Here is a 24,824-nt window from a genome sequence, read left to right on the forward strand (position 1 = left end):
TTCCCGAAGCATTTGAAATGATTGAATGTACACAGTCCATACAGACACGCCAAATTTATTTTGTTTTCAGTGCTTCGTAGAAAATAAAAGTGCTTGCCTCTCCGCCAGCTCCTTCAAAATATACCACCCTAGTTACGATACTAGGTTTGTTCCGGGTGATTGCCATTATTAAGTTCATCTCTCTCTGTTGGATTTCAATATCTCATCCTTGACAACCCTTAGATATGTTTTTCACAAAGGATCCAGGAATTACCCTTCAAATGTGTAGATGAAAACTGACTTTCTCTTTGTCTGATGAACTTCTTCCAGGTGTGACGAACGCCCTTTCGATGTTTACACGCAGAGTTGGCGTTTACATTTTGGGCTTTAACCGGAAATACGTAATAGGGTTCGACGTTACGGCTGAACAGTGCGCCCGCTCATGTCTGGAGGAGACTAGTTTTGTCTGCCGCACGTTCGAGTACCGGGAAATGTGGCTGTTCACCGATAGGAAGTGCATTCTGACCAATGTGAGCCTGTACACACTGGATACAACCGATAACACGCGCTATGGAATCGCCATAGACCTCTTCACCAGGATTGACAAAGGTAGTTAGATTGAAGTGGCATTGTTGCAAGTGTACAAAGACTGTGGGAAGATAACATGCGGGTAAGCCCTACTACTAGAGGCGGAGACATTTAGTCTTGTTTGTAGCACAAATATTAAAAGACAAGAAACGCAAAAAGTTCAAATCAACGGGGAAGGGCCAAGATGATTAATAATAGACAATCCCACTGAACTATAGGTGTTGTCAGTAAAGAATCAGTCCATGTGTATAAGTAGGTTTCTTCATTTCTCATATCTGGTTTCCAATCGCCAAGTGGTTTATTGTAAAACATTTTTTTGGGATTAAAGAACAGCGCTCGAAGCTTTATTCAACTGCAAAAGAAAACACTCTAAAAAGTGCTAGTGGTGCTTCTGGTTAACCTATACATTAGAACCATAGCTCCAAAAAATCTTGCATCCATGAAAAATGTAAAAGCCTTCTTTTCCTGATTTGTATCTAAATAGCTGTTCTTCAAACGCGGTAGTTTATTATATGACAATTGAAGTTTTATCTCATTATTTGTGTTCTTGTATATAATCCAATATTATAGTGCGCTAAAGTTATCAAAGTTTTCAATATAGCTACTATCATTGAACTGCCTGAAACCTTACTCCTGCTCTCTAGTGCAGACGTCTTAACCACTTGACCATTCGATGAATTTCATTTTCTAATGATAACACTCATTTCAAGAATCGCGTGTTATATTGTGTAGGCCAGTTTGCATTATCTAATTGGATTTTACGTGTACTATAACCAGTCCAATGCAACATGCAAACCATGGGCTAATGGCGTACACAATGAAACAACGGCAGACTCCGTACAAAGGAAGGGCACCATTAGTGCCTAATGACTGTACATAATTAATTGATATCTGATTTTGTCTCTGAGACTAGATTGCCCCTAAGACAAAATGCTGCGACCTTTCTAAATGCTGTAAGAGCAGAATTTACAAGGAAGGTGAAAAAGCAATGCTTATGTAACATCAACTTCTGTTAAAGAGGACTTCGTCAATGCCAGCTATTAATGAACTGTGGATGAAGTGAAATTTGTGAATAACTTTAATTATTGTTAATTGGTATTAAATGACTAAGTTTGGCAATTTTCTACTGCAGATGGATTGACGTATTTTAAAAGTTTTTCACCTGAAGGAAAAGAATGGGGGGGGGTTTCCCAACGATCGTTGGACAAACAGCCTGTTTTGAAACCTACATCTGTTTATGTTTCCCATCTTTCGTATCAATAAACATGCAACAGCCTAGCCAAATTTAATATAAAATCATGTACACAATACCAATGCAGTAGGGTTCAGGACAACGGAGACTCGAGCGGTTTGGAGTGAATTTTCCTTTTAGCAATACATGAATGGTGATTCTCTTTGTTAATACAAGAGCTTGGCAGCATGCATCTGCGTACCTTACGTCTGTCAGCCCATTTGCATTGCACATCAATGGAAAACCTTTTTGGCTGGACTTTCCTTGGCTAATGGGCCTTTCGTAAAAAAAAATATAAAAAAATCAAACCAATAGTGAGACCAACGGGAAATAAAATCCTAAAGGCTGTGCTCAAAAACAGAAAAAAATGCATTGATTTTAACAATACTGGAGAAATATCAGGGAACTCTTCGGGCTTCATGATTAAACTATTAACCAGATTAAATTCGTATGTTTTGCCCGCAGTGTGTGACGCGTATCGCACAAAAATGTTTCCAGGTAAGACCGACACGTACTTCACTTAAGAATACGTAGAAAATGTAATGTTGCCGAGAGAGGGGAAAACAGGAGCGCTGGGCGGGGGAACTCTTGCTCCCCACTTGCTCCCTCCTCTTGCCCAGCGCCCCCCTGGGAGGAACCTGGCTATTTATAGTCAAGAGGCAAGACGGGCAGTGCTATACGTACAAAGTTATCATTGATGTAGGAGAAGTGGCATAGTTCACATTTCTCCTACAAACCCACAATTGCATCACCGGACACCCTTTTCAACTAACTTGAGCAGCCAGAACTTCTGGCTTTGCCTACTACACCCCTCCAATGTTACAGGAATAACAACAACAAGCAGCAGCAGCAACTTACTTGAGTTGTAAGTGAGTCGCATTATTTGGGTTGTGTGCTCACTTCAGAAGGAAGAAACTGTCAAATTACAGTGTGCCACATACGGATGGCAACAAAACGGTTGCATACGGCAAAATGGTGGCTGGTTGTATTTTAATGGTTATTGACATTATTCGATGGTCCGCCATATTAAACCGAAATCGACGTTATTTTTCATTTTTGGAACTGGCGATGAAAATAAAAGCCTTAACAAACAGTTTCACCGATTAATTTCATTGAAGATGATGGATAATTCAATATGAGTGATTTTTTTATGCCTGAAATATTTTTCAGCAACTTGAAAGTGAGGCGCGGAACAAAGGTGGTGTGGTTCCACCGTATCTGACATATCACACTGAGACAGACAGACTCCAGGAACATGGTTAGAATGACGCCCTTTTTAATGGGGTCTAATGATCAGACGATATAGTCACAATCTTTGTACTACCCTTTCGACTCTTACACAGAATTCTGCCCTTTCCCAATATCGGGGGATCTCAATGTGACGGCGTCAAGCATCTACAATGAATCACACAGCCCGGCCGATGCCTTGCTGCACTCCGAAACTTGGTGGCGCCCTGCTACGGACAGCAACACGGAGTGGCTGCAGTTCACCTTCCGGACCCGGATGTTCATCACAGCCCTGTCGGTGCAAGGCGCTGGAGCAGCGCCTTTTTGGGTCAAGCGCTTCAATATTACGTACACTTCAGAAGATTCTGAGGTAAGGGACAGTGTTCATAGCCCTTTTTAATAAACGTCTGTGCTTGAACGTGTGCGAAGTACAAAAATGCAACTGCATCAGAGCATGGAGGTTTAACGTTAACAGTGACGCAGCTTTGCTTGTCCTGCCGTCTCTCTAAATTGCTGTTGTTAACACTTCCACAAGTGATCACCGGACCCTCAAACATCTCTTAGAAATCACCTCAGCTGCCAAGTGATTATATATCTGATGCTGTCATCTGGGGCACAAGCAACTGAGCGAACAGAGAAACTGTCTCCGCCATATACCTACCCATTTATATTAATTCCTGGTGGCGCGCATCCGGAACCCTCTGAAAGGAATACAAATTAGAATTTATATTTGTTTTTTGCTTTCGCTTACTTATTCAAAAATCACCACCAAAAACGGCCTCTTTAATAATATTTGCTAGCATGTTAATTTATAGAAACTGAAATGCCCCAAACCTGAGGAGAAATATGTGTAACGAAACAGGGTAGGCATGAATGCCAGTCTAAGCCATGAATTATTAAGCATTGCGTTGACCAATCAGCGTCGCGTAGAGCACTAGGTCTGGGCGCTGCGGCGTGCTTAGAGCGCGCACAATCAGTTGGTGAGTTTTCGCTGCTGGGTCGCAGAGTGGCAGGATCGTGGAGGACGCTTTCTACCGTTCTGTGCTGTGACTGTGCGAGGTATAGTGTGGACGCTGCACCTGGGGCGCTGCGTGTAGTGACTATAACTGGTAGGTGTAGTAGCGAACCGTATTGGGTCTAGATTACTTTAGTGATAGAGCTGAGTGTCGTGAACCTAGGCTGGGAGCTAGTGGTCTTTGCTGTTGGATTGCTTGTCGTCTGTAAGCACTGATAGTGGGGTGACGGCTGGAAGGCAATCTTGTCATTGTGCTAGCTAGCCTTGAGGTTTACTTGATGTACTCAGATCGCTGTGAGGGTAATTTCCCTTTCGTTAGATCGACCCTGTTTCGCATGACACTCTGTGTTATTTGTGTGAGGGCTATCACTATTTAGAGAGGTAACCCTTGGGTTGTAGGCTAGCTGTGTTAAGTTAGTCGGGTGGTTAGTTAACCACGTGAGGCATATTGTATTGCCTTGTGAGGTATATTGTGTACATAAACCTTGGGTGATTTATATACCTTATTGATTTTTATTGCAATAAATCAAATACTTGATTATTGTCCTTGGAAATCCTGTGTCACTGTGAGGTTTATTTAGGTTTCCCTGTGTTTCATTACTGTATAACCAGATAAATCTAGTCTTTCCTAATTGGTGGTAAACTTCCACCCAACGAACTGCCCCTAGGCTTAGTCCACCGTTCGTTTACTGATATCCCCCCTTGTGTCAGGGTAGCCGCTCATCCTTGCTCAAGGTTAATAAATATATTTGTGGGGTTGGGCCAGGTCAATTCCATCCCTGATCCGGCCGGTTACTGGGTCCACCACAAGAGGTGTCAGTTGCATTCGCCACATATGCTACCAAAATGTGACCTCGCACTTCCGAAAATCTAAAGTACATGAAGACAAGTAAAATTGATCACGCATGTAGATAAAAAGTAGCAAAATTATGGTACGTGCGTTAAAAATGCTGGAATGAAAACAGGCAAGATATTTTAAATCTTCCAATTTATAAAGAAATAAACTTCAAGTAGTAATGCGCATTTACGAAAGATTATCTTATCTAACCGTTGATTATGAAACGTTGATGATGATAAAACAAACGTGCATGAATAAGGAGGCCTAGGAACGATATTGGCGGATGTGAAATTCCCAGATGACATTTTCGAAATATTTCTTGAGCAGCGCACGAGTAAAACTCAAACTTTAATGTTTTTAAAGGGTGGTTTTAGTTAGGAATCATTCTTCAAATAATTGTCGAGCGTGATAGGACGACCCCATAGAAAATCCTTGTTGTTTCAGTCTGTATTCCTGGTTGGAGGACTTGGTGCGACTTAGTGGAGTAACAACATAATACGTACCGGTTGGGCTCAAATTCCGGCGCATACAGTCAGGACATGTACGCAATTACCCTGATATTTTACTAGCCTCGTCGGTGTTGACGAAAATAGACCTTGGACAAAAACTGACGCCCGTGCAAAAAAACAACGAGCTGAGATTGGGTTCTTCTGTAGAAGTCTTAACCCTGAATCTGTCCCGTCGACATTTTTTACCGATATAGCTGCAGTGCATTTTTTCAGGAGCCTAGCTTTGAGGCCTGTTAGAGGAACTATTTGCAGTTATTTGGACACCAATGTTGTGAAACGTGAAGCTAAACGGATCAGCTGAAACGTATGCTTTTCCACTTCGGTGTTTACAAGATGTATTTTTGCGTTGGGGAGATGTTAATTATATATAGCGGGTTTGCCCTTAACCAACGTATATTAATAAGCACTGTATGCTCAGTGCTTGTCCGAGAGCTTGCGAAAAAACCTCACAAGCTTACTCGGGTGGGACTCCTTGTAGTTGTTAAAAAAATAACAGGGTAAACCGATGTGATGTTTTTCTCTCAGGAATATCGAGGCAACAGCGAAGCCAGCTGCGCAAGGACTGTGCTCCTTACTCCACCAATCAGAGCCAAGGCAGTCAGGATAATACCGACTGAGTGGAACAGTCACATTGCCATGCGTGTGGCTGCGTTTGGCTGCATTGACAATGGTATGAACCATCTTTAATTTGGACAAATATGCGAAATTCGAAGCAACGGGACAAAAATAGTATAAAAATAGCATTAACACTTCATAACGTTGCTTTTCTGGCCATAGAAACTCAATATCAAAGTATGCAAAATGTGTCTAAGTTAAATTTGATCCATTTGAACTCTCAATATTTACCACCTCCCTTTATGACGAGACAACCCCTGCTTTTACCGTATTATGCTTCACATAAGTTTATTTTCATACAACACCTGGGTAAATCCTGTCATGTGATCTGATTGCATGATGTAAACGACAGATTATTCCTCATTTGCCCATTGGAATGCAGAATTTCAATTAGTAGCAATATATAAGCAGTAGCTCGGCCGGTTTCCATGTTTAATGCCCCATGGTTTAAGTGAAACAAACATCTCTAGCGATTGAACAAAAATGTATCCAAATCAAAATTTTGCATCACCCGTTATCCAACACTTCTAAAGTCAAATACAGAACCCAAATACAGAGGGACAAAGTTAAGTTAAAATGTGTGCTAACGTATTGGCAAGGTTGATGCATAGTATCATTGATGACACTAATGAATAGGATTAAATTAAGCATTAATGTGCGTTAAAGTCATGGTTACTGTGCAGTGATTATTGTCAAAATTAATACCTCAATTTTCCCACTATGTAGACTGTGATATGTCTGCTGGGATGGTAGATGGATCACTGCATGACAGTCGGATCACCGCATCGTCGTGTTATGACGCCGACCACCAACCTCACGAGGCGCGGCCCAACCCCTTTGATAGAAATGATCAGTCCGGCTGGATGCCCCTTACTTCAGATCTAGACCAGTGGTTGAGGGTGGATTTTCAACAGGAACGCGTGGTCCATACCATTGTTACGCAGGGATGTGGAGATGGAAAAGGTTGGGTAACTTCGTACACCGTGGAATATGCGACCGACGAAGAGACACCAGTCAAATACTTAGATAACAACGGTGATATAAGGGTACACATATTATGTGTCTGCTTTTGATATTGGCTTTTTAATACAGAAATTGGCAGTACAAGCATGGCATACATAGTGTGGACTTCTCCCCAAAGGAAGTCCACATGATGTAGGGTAGGATTACGTTGTGTGGACTTGCACACGTCAGCAGAATGTTTTGCTCTCTCTGAGAGACAGTTCCAGAGGCATGTAGGGGCCAGGGTTAACGTGGCAAAATGAAGAAGAGCAATCCTGGCAATCATCATCAAAAATCCAGCTCGAAGGAAATTTCCTAGGTTGAGAAAGAGGAGCATTTTCCTCAAGTTTCCTCAACTACAGGAGAACAAAGGAATGTCCACACTTTGTATGTAAAACAGGTAGTTGCACATTACGTTGTGTATATCAAGGTCCAAATTTTGACCAAAATTGAAGTAACTAAAACTAGTCAATTGAGTTTCTTTATCAGTTCCAAATTATTATCATCATTACAGACGTTTCAAGCGAATCGCGACGGAGATAATCTTGTGCAAAACTGCCTTGAACAGAGTCTAGTCATGCAGGCTGTGTATATCTACCCAACAGCATGGAATGGACGCATCTGTCTACGTGCAGACTTCCTTGGATGCATTCGCAACAGTTAGTATTTTGCATTTCGTAACCAAATAATACCAAGGATCAGCACTCATTGTCGACCATTTAGACTTTTATCATGGGGCCGGCCATACTTCATTGTTGAATGTTGAGAGGAGAAATGAAGCAAGAAAATGAAATTTCACGACAAATTTGCAACTGTCTACTCAGATGAGAAATTTCAAACTCATGATTTAACACAAATATATACCTCGGTGTTTTAAACCAGATTTAGAAAATCTTGAAAGGGAGGCTTGGGACGCACTGAAGCATGAGACAATCTGGTGCCATCCTAATCGACAGTTTGCACTATATAAACAAGATAAAAAATGGCATTCACGTGAATAAGGTCGATATGCTCACAGTATTATATTTGCTGTGCGATGCAAAGAAAGGAGACATTTACCGGTACTCTCCTTTCAAAACAGTTGGACACTTCATAATTCCCGGTTGGTTGGTTGGTTTGTCACAAAATTCCGGTCAAAGCTAGTTTCAATTTGCAGAGGAATGAGGAAGTAGAGCCCCCTGCTTCCATACATCACTCAGTTTAACATCTTGATGACTAAAGAAGTTGTGTTTGGGAGAAACAGACACTAAATGTGGGAAAAAAAGACTTGATTTCTTTTTTCAATTGATTTCAATCGCTTTGAAGGGGAGCACCCTCTCATCGGTTAGAACGATTTTGATGGGCAATCAGCTAGGTGCAGTTCCCACCAAGGAAACCTTTGTTGCTGTAGAATTTACGCCTTCTCTTGGACTCACTCAAGGCGGAATATGCAGGCTTCTTGGCCTGAAACCAAAAAGCGGCCCAGGCAACTATTGCTTTTATTAATAAGTTGAGTGACGTTTGATAATTCCTGATAGATTTTCTTGTTTTCATAGTTTGTAATAAACGTCTTGGCATGGAGTCTGGTCAGATCGCTGATGGCCAGCTGTCGTCCTCTTCCTTTTATCTGCACTACATGCCTCAGTTGGCACGTCTACATTTGTCTAGCGACGAGATCCAGACACCCATTTGCTGGCGACCCACACTTGAGCAGGCCGAAGAATGGTTACAAGTTGACCTTCTGACCATTCACACTTTGACCGGAGTCATCAGCCAGGGCACTGGCCCTAAAGTTAAAAAGTTGTGGGTGACTTCCTACTTGATCAAATATGAATCACTGAAATCATGCGACTCATGGCGGTACTACAAGAACTTGGACGGAGCAAACGCGGTAGGTCTATAATTTCAATTCGGTTGATCATGATCTGCATCTGGCAATATGCGACGTCCTCTTGCCAAATGTTGCAAAATGACCTCTCTCGTCCAATGCCTTCACCCAAGAAGCAGTAATACTTTTGACCAATTTTATTTTTTTTTTATCTTTGTCAGTTTGATTATTTCTTTGAGTTTCGACAATTCTTTCACAGCCGTTCTCTGGGAAAAAACTCGGTTTTGTAGTCCAGTATCCTTCAAAGTGAAAAAGGGGCTTAGTGTCAACATTTCAATCCATACTGCCTTCATTTGAATATTAACGTCAATCATAGAGATATATCAGGGTGCAGCTTGACAACTGCAAAATGCATATAAAAAATCTGCCAGTGAAAAGGATTTCTTCAGGAGGATCTGATGTTGTATGTGGCAAAGGCTCTCCTTGGCATATACTCTAGAAAAAACTGAATCAAAATTGTTCTTTTTCCTTGTCTACGTTCCTGTTTTATTTGCAGATATTAACGGGAAATGTAGACAGCAACACCGAGAGTCGGACAGTCTTTCAGCGACCATTTAAAACCAGAAAGGTTCGCTTTATACCAAATTCCTGGAACGGTGCCATTCCCTGTTTGCGTGTCGAAGTACTTGGCTGTCCTCTCGAAGGTAATAGACTGTTTCCTGTTTGATTAAATTTGACCTGGTTTTGTTCGTTTACATGTATCCAATTACGAGGTTCTAGTGGTATGGTGGCACCTGATCGGACTACCTACCGCTACTTATAAGTCGGGCCTTTGCCGCAAAATAACCTGCAAGAAGTGTGATGCTAATATATTATCGTATGATGCAATATGGTGCCACAATGATATAAGTGAAGCTAGTCAGTGTCAAGACAATTTGCAAGCAGAAGGCTCGAACGAGCCTCAGTTATAAGCTTGCTTAATGCATGTATTGCATCATACGATAATATATTAGCATCACAGTTAGAGCATGGCTATTTTGCTGCACAGGCCTCACTTATAAGTAGAGGTGGGTAGTCAGATCTGGTGCGGTATTAGTCTGAAGATCTTAACTTTAGTAATTTATACTGTTGATACAGAAATTAATATTGAATATTGCCATTTCATTAGTATTACTGGAAATAAAGAAAGTTTATTAAGTAAATGTTCGCCACTGACTCTCATAGTTGAAAATAGTTTCGAAGGTGCATAAACCTTCTATGTCCAGTTATCACTTTATGAAAATATCTCTTTGAGCATCATGTTCTAAATCATGTTAAACATTTTCTAGTTGCTACATCTCCAACAAAACGAGGCTTTAGTGTTCTATGTCTATGTTGTAGTATTTTTCTATGCTGCTCCACCCTTTTCAAATCATGGTCAGAGGTGGGTGAGATTTGCGGTGAGGGGGCAGTGCAACACGACGGGTTTTGCCTGGGATCCGTCAAAAGCAGGCAACCTGACGCGTGCGATGCCATCTTTGCGCAAGGTGCTGAACTTCTCAAGATCACCTCCAATACGACACAGAATTTTGTTGAGAACAATTTCAAGTCACTCCGCATCCAACATGCATCGGAGTACCTCATTGGCCTGCGGGCAAGGACGAACAACGACTCGGCCAATCTGCTGTTCTGTTGGTTGGACGGCACCCCTATGACATATGAAAACTTCTTCAGTTCGGATAACGTCTTTGGCGATGTGGAAGAACTCTGTGTCGCGCTCGACGATATCAGTAGGTTGAAATGGCGAACAGTTGAGTGTGAGGACGACCGGCATGCTGCAGTATGTCAGAGAGGTAATAGAAGTGGATTTATGGGTGAATTATTTCCAATAAAAGCTGCTTATTAGTTCAAGTACTCTTGCAAAAATAGTCAACTTTTACGCGACGTCAGACATTACCATTCGATTTTGCCTCCCCCGACACAAAAAGCAGATGTGTCCTCCAAATTGAACGCAGGTCATTAAGCAGGGCTCAGATTTATGCCGTTCCTAATCGTGGGGTGTTTTTACCGTTTATAACGAGAAGAGTCCTCATTTTTATACATGTCCAAATCGTCAAAACACGTCAACAAGTTGTAGCACTCATCGTTTTCCCGAAACCTGCTGCGAATTTAACACATTGTATAATGAATCACTGCTCTTATCGATAGTGGTTGGCCGGACTGGATGTACAAAGAGACTTTGGCGCTCAGCCGCCTACTGAAAGTGAAGATATACTTTGAGTACATAAGTATGCCTTGGATTCTGGGTGAAAAGCATACATAAGGAATGTGAAGACAAGTCTCGTGAAGCTCAAGAAATTAGTGCTTGAATTTCACTTCACTGTCTGTAGTGTTCTCAAGAAGAATCCTCACACGTGTTGTATTTTACATCATCAGATATCAATGAATGTTTCCGTCATGGGATTTGCCCGTTTAATTGCGAGAATATACCAGGGGGCTACCACTGCGCATGCCCTGCAGGATACTTCAACCAAGATGAAGACTGCCATGGTAACATTATCAGTGCCTTTGTCTTTACTATAAAATCAGCAAGCTTAGTTCAGTGGAGTCCACATGCCTGGCTTCGAATCTCAATGTGCTGGCAGATAGAGTCTCAAAGGTCACCAATGGTCTAGTTTTTATGTAGAATTTTTAGTATCTGAAATTCGTATAAAGTAGTTTAATTTAGCAACATAAATAGCAGAGCTAGATCGATTTTCATGGTTCAACATGACTTTGAATTCAATTTTAATTTCGTCTAGAAATTTGTGGCCAGCTCAACTCAAGCCTAGAGGCGACAGTAGTGGCAGGGAACCAGTCTGAGTGTTTTATTTTTCCAAACCAAATCGCAAGCTGGACGGAGGCAGAGTCTACGTGCAACTTGTATGTCGGCAGGGTGGCTGAAATCCAAGAAATGTCACGATTAAAGGTTATTAAATAGTTGCTGTTTTGGAATACTGATAGTACCGAAAGTTGGTTGAGAGGTTGGTTCAAAAAGTCCGTGTAAAAATGCTGTCTTTTGTCTTTTGTGGACACAGAATACACCATCTCGGAATATTTACCTCTGAGGATAACCTACCTTTCTTGCATTTGTATTGTTTCGTCGTTAGTTGTCATACAAGGCATGGACAAAAGTTGGAAACGGGACATATTCTGGTGATGAAACCGACGACTGTTTTGTGGCCAGATTTGATAACAACTCGATCTTTGAAACTCTCCAGGAGAAGTGCAACGAGTCATTTCCGTTTGTTTGCGTAAGAGGTACTAGCTATTGTTTCAATGTAATGATATCCTTCCTGTTTACAGGTAACTTGTATGCATTTAATGACTCGATGATATATTGTTAGATATTTTTTGAAAAATATATTAGTTGTTTGGATAACACGTTTAAATTTAAGATATGTCTTTTTTTATTTGTGTGCCTATAATTAAAAATCTATTGAATTTCTTGCTTTAGTATGGTCCAACCTGCAGCATAATGAGTGCTCTTAAAAATAACTAGACTGGTTTTCCAGTGTATATAGATAAATCAAAAAGAGTCATTGACTGCTTAACTCTTGTTATTGCTAATTGAATAGCCTCGAGCAATGTAACTACTTGGCTAAGACGTGTAATGTAATATCTTATTATTATTATCGTAAAAAATCTATAGCTGAGCAATGATTAGTCGCCTGAGTTGTTGTCGACTCTGTCACAAGTCTTTTAGCGACAGTTTTCACAACTGCACTCATTGCAAACGGTAAGCGACAATTTAAGTGGTGAACAATGAAAAACGAATGCTTTTTGTCAGTTTTTTTCAAAGGCTCGTTACTGGCTTGAGACTCAGCTATTCGTGCAACATTGAATAATAGCATGTTATGGCCATTTTCCCGATATGCGGTGTTTGAACATATTGTTTCCTATTGGTATGTTTCTTTTGTAGCCTATACAGACATCCGCTGCGGAGAGATGTTATGGAACAGCACCTTGGAAACGAATACTTCATTTGGCGTCATTCATTGCCTGAGTTTCCCACCCTGGTATAACTCTGGTTCTAGCTTTGAGGTTCACATCCAAGGGCCAAGTCATCTGGTTGTTAGGTAAAATGACGATCTGTCATCAGACCATACCAAACGCCTCCTTTGTTTAATCAAATTTCTGTTCCAAAACCTTCACATGTGAATTAGCAAACTTTGGGACAGAGAGAACACCCCCTCCTTTGTGTTGGTCATTTTTATACTGGTATCTCAGGTATTCTTTTCAGACATCTAGGGGATGTGTTAAGTGACGGTAGGCTGGAGTGTGGATAGGGATTGAACTTGTTGGGGGGTACACCTCTATCCCATTTCGTGCCTGGTATACAAGAAGATATTAGCCCATCTAGCGAGAATCCTGTGATTTTATCACCTGTTGTAACCATCCAATTTTGCATTTCAAACCCATTCGCTGTCATGATCTGAGTTCCATATCAGGGTACCGAATTTGTCCTTGGATTCTCTAGCCAGTTGCAATCCTCCCTAGTCATAGGCGTGGCTGGGGTGACTTCCAGTGGCTAATCAAAAGCCTCAGCAAAATTATAACCCGTTTTTGTTTGAATCGGTGTTTTTTATTCCCTTATTTCCCTTTTTGGTTTTCTCACCCAGCCCCCTTTCCAGTTTCTTTATCTGATCTACGGAGCCAATTCCCACGCGGCGCCCATGTAGCTCAGTAGCCAACTTGACAATGATACACATCCTAATGACATACCGCTAACACTCGAAATGATTCAAGCTAATTCCATAGCTATTTCTTTCCCGAGTTGCCAGATTCTCAACTTTGAACGCAGAACTCTGTTCCTAAACTTAATACTGGCTTCGGTAAAGTATCCCAGATGACGTTTTCCATGAGGTTGTGCTACATATTATGTATGCATAAAACGCTGAAACAAAGGGTAAGAATAATGAATACGGGCATCAGCCTCTAGGCCTAGTAATGATTTAGAGAACAAACGTGGAAAATGCGGATTTCCAATTTTTTGCTTTCAGGTTCACCTTTGTCAATATGACTTTGCGTAATGGTGAAGAGGCGGAGGAGTGCCTTGACTCCCTGATAATTAGGGATGTTGTCCCCAAGTATGGCCAAGTAGTCAGGGGCCGGTACTGCGGCACTCGGGAAGACCTGGAGATCATCACAAGGTCAAATGATGTCCTTGTTGAACTTGAAATAGGCGAACTAACCGCTGGAATGGCACTGAAATTGGGAATTGTTGCATTCTATGAAATGATAGGTACGTTTGCTAGGACACTACTAGTATACATTTGTCTTCTTTAATCCATGCCTGACGGGTTGTTGTTAAGCCTCTATTAACTTAAAAATGACATGGCAAATTGTGTCTTCTAAGAGCCACAAATTGTATCCATTTTTACCATATTTCTGTAATTGTTGCTATTTCTCAATCATTTTGGTCAGGCCTTTTTTCACCTTCAGTGACAATAGCCGATTTTCCAATCATTTAAAAAATCATCACGGAAAATGGAAACCATAGGTCGAGACAACAGAAGTGTTGAAATAAAATCGGGACTTCTCATCCGAGCCTCGTGGTTTGTTTTGTTATCTTTCATCCCCTAAGACTGCAGTGTGCGATCCTGTGATTTAGGATGTGTTGGAAAGACCAGCCCCAATGGCACCAGTGGGAATTTGACCACGCCCAACTTCCCCAACCAACTGCCGCCCTTCAGCATTTGCAGGTGGGATCTCCACGTGACCCCCGGAAAGTACGTCCGGCTCTCCTTCCCGGAATTCGAGGTGAAGGGACTCAAAGACGTCAAGGGCAAATGCCTGGACGCAGTCCACATCTTCAATGACCAGGAGTATGATCCCACGATGCTGTTGCCCGGGATCTGTGGAGAGTCACCGCCGCTGTTTGTGACTGATAGTTCAGATATATCCGTGTTGTACCGGACCGGACTCCAGTCGGCTTCCCGTGGTTTTCGCGCTGAGTTCACGATGACAGGTGAGCATACAACGGCGTATTCAGCTTTAGGTACGGGGGTACATTCAAAAGCAAATGCGGCTTCGTTGTTATTCAACATGATGTTGGGGGAGAAAATAATATCAGAAGCCTCACTCACAGTTACAATATGCCTGCTGTTATTTCGTGGTGTGTTTTAGGGTTTTGGTGTAATATTTGATAAATTTAATATTTTGGATCAATATCTGATTAGAAAAAACGTAACGGGGCACATTACCCCTTTCCCCATCTGCTGGTTGCGCCACTGGTGGGTAACGATGCATGGAAAGTCTAACTGTGGGATGTGTATTGTAGTAGAAACCATCACATGACCAGACTCGGTGTCACTCAAGAGTACTTAATTGATCGATGGAATAAATGCGTCCACACTGCAGTTCATTTGACGGCTTTCTTTTTAAATATGAAGCGATGGTTGTGTAGACCTTGGGGGGTTTTGTTGTCATGTTGGTCTCCAATACAACACTGGCGCGTGAAAAAATAACATACATTATGGTAAACTCCTCGAGTTTCTTCCAAGCCCAAGAAATACTCTGACAAGCTGGGTTTCTAAATTTATTTGTGACCTGGAGTTTTGAATGTGCAAAAGACTTATTAAGCACTTATTTTCTTTATTGAAACCATGCAAGAGTACATGTACTAAGATGCGAAAATCAAACATGATACAGCAGTAAGTTGTGGATTGACTAAAACTCGTGTCTTAAAAGATGAGTACATGTACCACTATTATTGGTAGAAAAACTCGCAGGTGTAAAAACTCACTGAAGCTCTCTTTTAAATCATCATTGCAGATCTTCCTGGATGTAGCGTGGGATCTCACAACGACTCAGAACAGATTCGGTGCAACTTTGACTCGGCTGTTATTGCAAGCCCCGGCTATCCGAGCTACTCTCTCCCAAATACCCGCTACACGTGGCAGATCACCACCTCGCCAGCCACATACATCGAGCTTGTCTTCCACAATTTCAGCGTGCCGTCGAAGCATGGCTGCGAGTTCAACTACCTGGCCGTTTTCGACGGTCCGGCCGCTGAAGCTAATGGTACTGAGCTCGGCAGGTTTTGTAACAATGCCGTCCCTCGAGAAAGGATCTATTCCAGCAGGAACAGCATCGCCTTGAGCTTCAGATTGGACAGGACGGTGGAATGTCCGACACGGGGAAATGCTAGATTCTACGCTGTGTACCAAACCTTACGTTTCACTTCCCTCTTGTTGGGTAATTCTTCTCGAGGTACATTTCCTCTGTTACTACCCCAAAGGCCAAAGTTGAACTCCACGTTGAATTTTTCTGAGCATTTTAGATTAGGATCACGTGCCCTTAAACAGTTTTTAAATGTCGGAATATATTAATGGAGTGCAGTGGCCAATTCACAACAGTGCGCCACCAAGACTTTGCAACGCGTTGGCCAATCACAATGCGCGAAATCTGTCGATCCAATGCGCGTTAGGAAAGGTTCGACAACGCGTTAGAGACTCTTTGGGCGCAGTATTGTGAATCGCTCGTGTACAATACCCAGATTTTACTCAGACAAAATAAGTGATAAATCACGGCAAAAAATCAATCAAGTTCTTACTTTTAAAAGTCCACTGTCTCCGATTCCGTGGGATTTGTTGGCCAAATGTTAGCTCTTGTTTGTTTTTCCAAGCCTTTTCTCAGCTCTTTTTTTGTACGACTTGATGCAAACATCTGTCTGTGTTTAAGCCCAAATCATTATTTATTAGCCCACGTGATCATTATTCAACGTGCTTGACGCCCCCAAAATGTGTAAGGATGACGCAGTTCTAATGCTTTGACCTTTTTCGGTAGATTGAACTCAGTATTTTGACTTTTTGTTTTTATTATTTAACACATCAGGTTACCTGTGTTCAGAAGAATGGGATTTGTACGACGCCAATTGTTATAAGTTTTTTAATCTGACGGAGAATCTTAGATGGACTGACGCACAGATCACGTGTCAAGAGGCGCAGGCTAACTTAGTAAGCATCAGAGATATCAACGAAGTCAATTTCATCCACGGTATGCTGACGTCCAAGTGGTTTTCGCCCCAATTCAATACTTACATTGGTAAGTTGTGTAAGGAAGTCTCTTTCTAGTAAATTACAGTAAACACTCAATGCAAAAGTCTGATGTTAGGTAGAGAGAATGAACCGTTTTTTCAGTTTTCTTGAAGAATTTGTTTATTTGAACAGGTTTGTTTCCTGTGACTATTTACTTTTCAAATGAGCAAATAGTATAGCAGCTACTTTTGAGGTTATTTACCACTTACGTTATACATGCAAAAGTCTTTGGTGCCATTGTTGTTTTTACATCTAGTTGCCCCCCAAGACCAAACGTACATAATTTCAGCCATAGAAATTAGCACAAGGATTGTCGTGGGATCGAACAAATGTACCCTGAGGTCCAGATTTCTTTCTCTATCCCTACTGTTGCATTTTTCAGGGTTGACTGAGGTATTTCACCGGGGCGTATTCCGGTGGAAGGATGGCTATCCCTTGAGCTATGCAGATTGGTACATTCCAAATGGGTGAGTCACACTTCTAACCAGTTAAATCTTGTTTTGAGAGATAAGTTACACGTATTTGGACTTAAAGCAACGTGCAGACGTGTGCCAACGATCCCATAGTTTACCTACAACTTATGGCCCGTGTATGCGGGACGCATGAGCTATACGCTGGCATGAGTCGAATTTTTATGCATGCAGAAAATTTTTAAAAGACCTCGCCGTACTACGACGTACACCAGCGTGCTTCAGCATGCTCGTAATTTGTACAAAACATACCAATAACTTATTCGACGTACGCAAGCGTACTCACAAAATTGTTCATTCGTCAGCGTACGCTGGCTAAATCGTCAAGGTGTGACAGGGCCTTTGCTTAATGAATATCGAGAGTGTGCTCCATCGATTCCAAAATGACCAAAACTGACGACTATGCTGTTTTTCAAGAGCATTTTAAAAATTTTAGACGAGTAGATTTAAGTGAAAAAGTATCCCAACCCAACAAATTCTAACAAAAGGTTTTTCAACAGATTTCAGCTCTACTTGATGTGATGAGTGACAGGCAGAAAGTCTATCAAATTCTGACCACTGGAAGTGAGTTTTTTGGGAGGGCCATTTCAAGATGGCCGCCCCGATACTGGAAAATCACTAAAATGGTCATTACTTTCTTAATATGCAATGTGTGAATTTAGTTTCAGTGTCTACTATAGGGTTTTCAGGGTCCAAAATTCACTGGTGATGATGAAATAAAATACTGACCTATACAAACAACCATAAGTTTCATTTGGGTCAATTTCAAAATGACTGCCTCTGTAGGCCTATTAGAAAGTCATTTTAATGGTCACAATTAACTCTCTTAATATTCAACGTACACCTCTACTTTCAATGTCTACCCCAGGATTTTTCAGGCTCAACAAATTCTCTGGTGATGATAAAATTACAAATTGACTTTTACAAAGAACCATAAGTTTCATTTGGGTCAATTTCCAAATGGCTGCCCTGTTACTGGAAAATCACTAAAACTGTTGTTTCATCGTAATATGCAATATACACATGTACTTTCAACAACTACTATAGGGTTTACAGAGTCCAGAAATTCACTGGTGATGATGAAATAAAATACTGACCTATACAAACAACCATAAGTTTCATTTGGGTCAATTTCAAAATGACTGCCTCTGTAGGCCTATTAGAAAGTCATTTTAATGGTCACAATTAACTCTCTTAATATTCAACGTACACCTCTACTTTCAATGTCTACCCCAGGATTTTTCAGGCTCAACAAATTCTCTGGTGATGATAAAATTACATATTGACTTTTACAAAGAACCATAAGTTTCATTTGGGTCAATTTCCAAATGGCTGCCCTGTTACTGGAAAATCACTAAAACTGTTGTTTCATCGTAATATGCAATATACACATGTACTTTCAACAACTACTATAGGGTTTACAGAGTCCAGAAATTCACTGGTGATGATAAAATTGAAGAGTGATGACCTGTAAGAACAACAAGAAGTTTAATTGCGGTCAATAACAAGATGGCCGCCCCTGTACTAGCAAGTCACTTTAATAGTTATAAATTTCTTAATGTAAAATGACCCATTGTTTGCTTTCCATCTGCATTAGATCTAATGGTTTTTTCTTCCTATATCTGAACTGTGATTGCCAAGTATCCAATCCTGGCCCTCCAGTATTTTCAAATTGACTCAAACACTGTGACGAATTCAAGGGCTGTTCAATCACGCTAAGAGCTTCAAGTTACTATCCGTAGACTTTGAACTAGTCTAACTTTACCACACCACAGATATTCAGGTAAGATGAGCAAGTGTGTTCTCAAAAACTTGTAGTCATTCGTTGAGATAAGGTTTTAAAAGGTAAGGAAGAATTTTCTTCAACCCTAGCCCCCTAGCATGTATGTAAAATCATTGACATTGGAGGATTGGAGACTGGTAGGGCTATTGTTGTCCTAAACAAGGATTTTAGTTGTCCATGTTAACCAAGCTCTTCAGCATAGTACACCAAGTTCAAGTCGGGTGCACAATAGCTGCACACGGTAATTATTGCCCACATTGAGACAATGCCAGCTGGTTTCTTTGTACGATTCTTGGATCTTGCGGGTGACTGGCAACCGCAGACCCCATGGCTGTTTGGCTTTGGGCAGAGTTGACCTGTTGAATCTTGTTACACCAGGAAGGCAAGCCACTTTGCCTAATAATACAGTCTAATGTGTCTGGAATGATGCATGCAAGAATTGCTACGAATTGGATTTGTCACTAGGCAGGCAAGCCACTTTGCCTAATAACACAGAGTGGAATGATGCATGCAAGATTGATAAGAAATGGATTTGTCTTGACTGGTTGTCTTATTTGTTCCTACTTATCCCCGAAGCCCCAACAGTGCGTACATTGGCATGTGTCCCTTTGGGCTTGGACTTCCGAGTAAGTTTCCATGCATGGTGCTCACGGCATTCTTTTAGGTGTCATGAAGGTCAGCGTTTCGCCGATGTCTCATTTACTTGTTAGTTTTTCAGTTTTAATATCCAATAAACTAGTAGTGAAGCAACATACCTACTGCTTCAAACAACAATGCACTATACGCCTGTCTGATTCCATGCAAGGCACTGTTATTAATTAGCCTGGTATGTTATTGATGTTGGGTTTATAATTGCTTTACTTTTTTGCATTTCCATTATGATCGTGAAGAAAGCAATGTTGTAACTGTTCATGTGCACAAATACGAGTCTGATGGAATAAAAATTGTTGAAAAATGGAGATTCTGTAATTTTATCATCACCAGTAAAATTTGTAGACCTTGAAAATCCTATAGTAGATACTGATACTAAATTTATACATTGTACATTAAGAAAGTTATGACCATTTCAGTAATTTTCCTTTACCGGGGCGGCCATCTTGAAGTGGCCCCCCAAAAAATCCACTTCCGGTGGTCGGAATTTGATAGACTTTCTGCCTGTCACTCATCACCCTCGATAGAACTATATTAGGCTGAAAAACCTTTTGTCTATTTTAATACCACCTTCTTGAACGTGCTTTCTCGAAGCAATCGGCCGCAGCCGGACGGGGATGTTCTGGAAGACTGCACAATGATCGCCTTACACAGCATGCACTCTACGGCAAACTGGCACGACGTCCCATGCGCCTCAAAGGATGCACGGCAGTTCATATGCAAGAGGCCAGCTGAGTCTCTAGGTATGTTCATCAGGGTCACTTCATCTTCTTCAGTTGCAAAATTTCCTGATCAGTCTCATGGTTACAAGGAGCCCAATATTTTCACAAGTCATCTTTGAAGAAGCAAACACCAAACTTCATTATTGACTTTCTATCCATTGTCTTTAGAATCGACATCGCCAATGCGCTCTCCCCCTTTGAGAGAAGATGGCGTCATGGGTATAACTCATGAAGGTAATACAAAGACTTACATTACGGAAATAGTGAAGGTCAATGCCAAGAATAATAAATTATTATTTTCATAATTTCTGTTAGATATTACCACGGGGAAAAATAAGAAGTCACCCATATAAGGTGGGTCAAATCCAGTGCAGTAAATTTAGGTATTACTTAAATAAAAAATTAAGCAAACTGTCATTTGCGTACTTCATCCCATTCCACTCTATCAGACACACAGAGCAAGTGTAAGGAAACCCTGAAACGCTGTGACAACGGGGAATGCGTACAACTGCAGCACGGATGTCAAAGTCTCTCAGGTGACCAATCAATTGGCCACACTCCGTATTCACATGACCGAATCAATCAGGTGGAAGAAGATGTGTCTGGTGATGTCTTTGTGTGTTCAACCACTGGCGAACGCATCTCTCTGTCTTTCTACTGCGACTATGCCATCCACTGCGCCGACGGTTCTGACGAGGTGGACTGTGGTAAGAAAATTCTGTACGTGAACTTCGCCCTACCTGCTCCCTGCAGGAACCCAAAAATGATGTATATTTACACATGGACGATGCTCTATTGCGTTCGTAAAACACCAACCTGTGCGCACAGATTAATGCGTGAGTTGGTTCCGCATAAGTGACAGCTTTTGTAGAAATTGATGGTCTTCAGTGTGTGCCGCATTCCAGTTTGGCGGTTGGCTGTCACCTCTTTGCCGGCGAGGGGTTGCTTCTCTTCAACATGGACAGGCGATGGAATAAATTGGTGCATGTGTTGTATTCTTTTTCACAGTATAATGCCACAAAGCTGTTTTGAAACACCTGTTTCCAGTACCCATTAAGACCTTATGCTTCTACAGTGTGGTAGGTCGATCTGCCATGGGTAAAACCTGTTTGCACAAAGTTATAGTCCAAACATTGCCGAGACGTAACTAACGTCAAGTTTACGCTGTACATGCAACCCTTCCTTTAGAAGCTTACACTTAATTATGGACATTTGTTGTAATTTTCTAAGGCTGCTCCTGGTATGTGAACGTGAGAATTGACCATGTAACCATCTCTTTTCTGTTGAAGGGCCGAAGTAGAAAGTCGGAGGATCAAGAGATGTTATGGTGACCCGTTTACTTATTTTCAGAATATCCAGCATGCCGAGAGGAAGAATACAAGTGCGATAACGGCCAGTGCATCAACAACAGCAAGCGATGTGATCTGATTTACGACTGTAAAGATAAATCGGATGAATCACGCTGCGGTGAGATGTTTATTGGATATGACGAACATTTAAGCCGCTGGGTGGCAAGGACAAGCACAACCTTGTTTAACCATCTAATCTGCTTGCCGAGCTGTCTTCGCTGATGACAGTCATAATTTTATCATTTCAGCAAAGAACGTATTTAAACGGTGCATTCAATCCCTGATGTGATCTGGAACTCAACCAGTGGGGTAATTTATTCTTGGTCATGGGCGCGAATCTCGATTTAGGCTATTTTTCTTCACCATCTACTTAGGTTATTTTGTGAAATAAAAAAAAATTGTTCTGTATTGAATACTTTCCCTATTGTTCTAGATATATGCAACGCTGGTTTTCAGTGCTACGATGGTACGTGCTTGTCCACGAGTATAGTATGTGACGGCTTCAAGGACTGTCCTGGTACCCGGTGGGAAGATGAGCCAGCAGAATGCTGTGAGTTACCATGGTCAATGTTTATGCCTGCTGTGTTGAAACGGGTGGATATTTAGTTACTACATGCGGGATAACCAAATACTTATTAAAAAGGTTCTTTTAGTATTTATGTTGGCAAACGTCGAAGGACAGTAATCTAGAAGATAATGAGATAAAAAATAGTGGCTATCATTAGTACAAAACCACAAACCAATACAGAAGTGTTTGAAGGGTCCGTGTAATGCATGGTTTTCCTACCGCGTAACCTCCAAATTCATTAGTAAAATTGTGATGTCTATGCCAAGTGAACGCCTCCGTGTTGCATTGATGTTGTGCACACAAAACACCAGACCTTGCAGTACCAAATTTCCTCAAGGATTATCAATTGCGCTTACAATTTGGCATACAATTTGAATGTAATTGACTTTCAATGCGACCATTGTCTTCCCTAATTGGCACCTTGGCAAGAAAATGGCCTGTTAAGCTTTGCTTCCGTGACAAGCTTGCACTTCGTTGCAAGACAAATTTGCTGGGAGATACCAAGTACGGACACGCTGAGATCTGCTATTGAGAGATGCGACAGGGAATCACTGATGCTAGACCGGAGAAATGGCAGGCAGAGTAGACATAAGCACACCAGCAAATTTTGGATGACTCCACCCTCCTCTGAGATCATGGAATAAACACCAAGCACCAGTTGACGTTCCTTAACTGTCACCTGGCTACCAAACATGGAGCGCGGCTAGTATTCAACTGAGCTCGGGGCACTTGTGTGTCTTACCCTAGCTCTAAAAACTTCAGACCAATAAAGGCTTCAAACAGGAACGGATGTTGAAGAGAAAATACTGTACTACCATAATAGACATGGAAATTTTCTCTCACGATTTAGCGAAGGAAATTTGGAACCCAAATTATCATCTGGTTGAACATTATGAGAGTAGAGTGTTATTTTACAAAACATGATAAACTCACCTTTGTACTATTTCAAATTAGTTTTTAAGCCATAAAATGTTTCTTTAATTTGCTCAGCATATCAATGTGACAGTGACTACCAACTCGAGTGTACCAACGGCGCATGCGCAAACAAGTCAACAATTTGCCTGTATGACTTTGACGAGTATGATCTACAGATCGGATGCCGTGACGTCACCCACCTGCGCTTTTGTGGTGAATTTATTTTTCGCTGATATTAATATAAATTGGGTATCAGTTTAGAATTGAATACATTCAATTTTGGAGTGGAAAATGATTTCGTTACAATTACATTTTTTGTACAGTTGAAGATGATTCGATTAACCTATACTTGTTTCATATCATCAGTAAAACAACTTCAAGGTATAGACATGGAAAACGGCAGTCACATACACTCACCGTACATCCAATTGAGCTGTTTTTTTTCACTATTTCGTAAATTTTGTAAATTTTAATAGAGTCGTACGTGTGTCCTGCATGGACTTTGAAATGTCCATCATCGTATTGCATCCCACTGCGCATGCGTTGTAATGGTAAATTGGACTGTCCGAAGGGAGAAGATGAACTGCGTTGTGGTAAGCCGACTTAGGGATCATTGATTGCAATGACAGTTTGGTTTTAGTGATAATTAAGGATTATTGATGTTCTTGCACTGTTTAACATGCAAATTAGGAGTAGGCAAACTGATAAGTGAGGCTAGTCGTCAGCGTCATGAAAGTTTGCATGCAGAAGACTCGAAGAAGCTTCACTTATCAGTTTGCCTACTGTATTGCATCGTACGATAATATTTTAGCATCACAGTGAAAGCATGGCTATTTTGCTGCGCACCAAAATCCATCCACGGAGATCCACATTGTGTGTCAGTTTGCTGAATTTATTCCCCGAGAAATATAATCCGGTTTCAGATTTCATTTTGTGATGAGCTTTTTGTCAATCATTAGCGACATTTCGGTGAAAATGGGGTGTAAGATATCTGTGTGTTACATTTCCGAACGTTAAAAGGGTTCTTTAAAATCAAAATTTTGAACTTTTTTTCCTATTTTCCCACACATGCTTCATATTTTGGTAAAAGAAAGAGTGTTTGAAAAAGGACACCATGTAAATTGTGTTTGACGCTTCAGACCATATCCTTCTTCCCAGGGGTTTAAATTAAATTAAGTAAATTAAGCTATGGCAAATTGTGTCTCATTAGTTTTATCAATTTCAACTTTGGCTGTCTGTCATGGTCGGCCATGATTTATGTGTGCACACGTGCACGTTCATGTACTTGTACTCCAGCAATGCTAATGTACATCGTCATGCATTACTATCGGACAAACGATTCGGATGCATAATATTCAATTTGCAATAACTTGAAAATTCCACCGATGTTTTTTATCGGGTCTTAATACACACAGCACTTTGTTTCGTCTGTTTGGATAAGCTGCAGAAGTGGTCTGCAAATGGGAAAGACCGCCGGCATATTTTTTTCCAATCT

General features: G+C 41.1%; 1 protein-coding gene across 1 annotated transcript in view; it reads left to right on the top strand.

Moving 5' to 3' along the window:
• The window catches only part of LOC110983144 (uncharacterized), a 66,625-nt gene that overhangs the window by 29,303 nt on the left and 12,498 nt on the right, over positions 1-24,824 (top strand). The window contains exons 6-30 of the mRNA XM_022242141.2: positions 310-588; positions 2,264-2,296; positions 3,142-3,395; positions 5,913-6,057; positions 6,729-7,048; positions 7,519-7,663; positions 8,540-8,874; positions 9,368-9,515; positions 10,233-10,643; positions 11,227-11,340; positions 11,592-11,758; positions 11,940-12,090; positions 12,752-12,908; positions 13,833-14,074; positions 14,417-14,800; positions 15,607-16,044; positions 16,669-16,878; positions 17,254-17,338; positions 20,370-20,518; positions 20,666-20,731; positions 20,947-21,204; positions 21,848-21,964; positions 22,280-22,396; positions 23,405-23,542; positions 23,806-23,922. Of these exons, the coding sequence (XP_022097833.2) occupies positions 310-588; positions 2,264-2,296; positions 3,142-3,395; positions 5,913-6,057; positions 6,729-7,048; positions 7,519-7,663; positions 8,540-8,874; positions 9,368-9,515; positions 10,233-10,643; positions 11,227-11,340; positions 11,592-11,758; positions 11,940-12,090; positions 12,752-12,908; positions 13,833-14,074; positions 14,417-14,800; positions 15,607-16,044; positions 16,669-16,878; positions 17,254-17,338; positions 20,370-20,518; positions 20,666-20,731; positions 20,947-21,204; positions 21,848-21,964; positions 22,280-22,396; positions 23,405-23,542; positions 23,806-23,922 (4,980 nt within the window). The remainder of the gene's footprint in view (positions 1-309; positions 589-2,263; positions 2,297-3,141; positions 3,396-5,912; positions 6,058-6,728; positions 7,049-7,518; positions 7,664-8,539; positions 8,875-9,367; positions 9,516-10,232; positions 10,644-11,226; positions 11,341-11,591; positions 11,759-11,939; positions 12,091-12,751; positions 12,909-13,832; positions 14,075-14,416; positions 14,801-15,606; positions 16,045-16,668; positions 16,879-17,253; positions 17,339-20,369; positions 20,519-20,665; positions 20,732-20,946; positions 21,205-21,847; positions 21,965-22,279; positions 22,397-23,404; positions 23,543-23,805; positions 23,923-24,824) is intronic.

Source organism: Acanthaster planci, linkage group LG21, assembly GCF_054643075.1.
Source record: "Acanthaster planci isolate LZ-2023a linkage group LG21, COTS_SCS, whole genome shotgun sequence".
Lineage (NCBI taxonomy): Eukaryota > Metazoa > Echinodermata > Asteroidea > Valvatida > Acanthasteridae > Acanthaster > Acanthaster planci.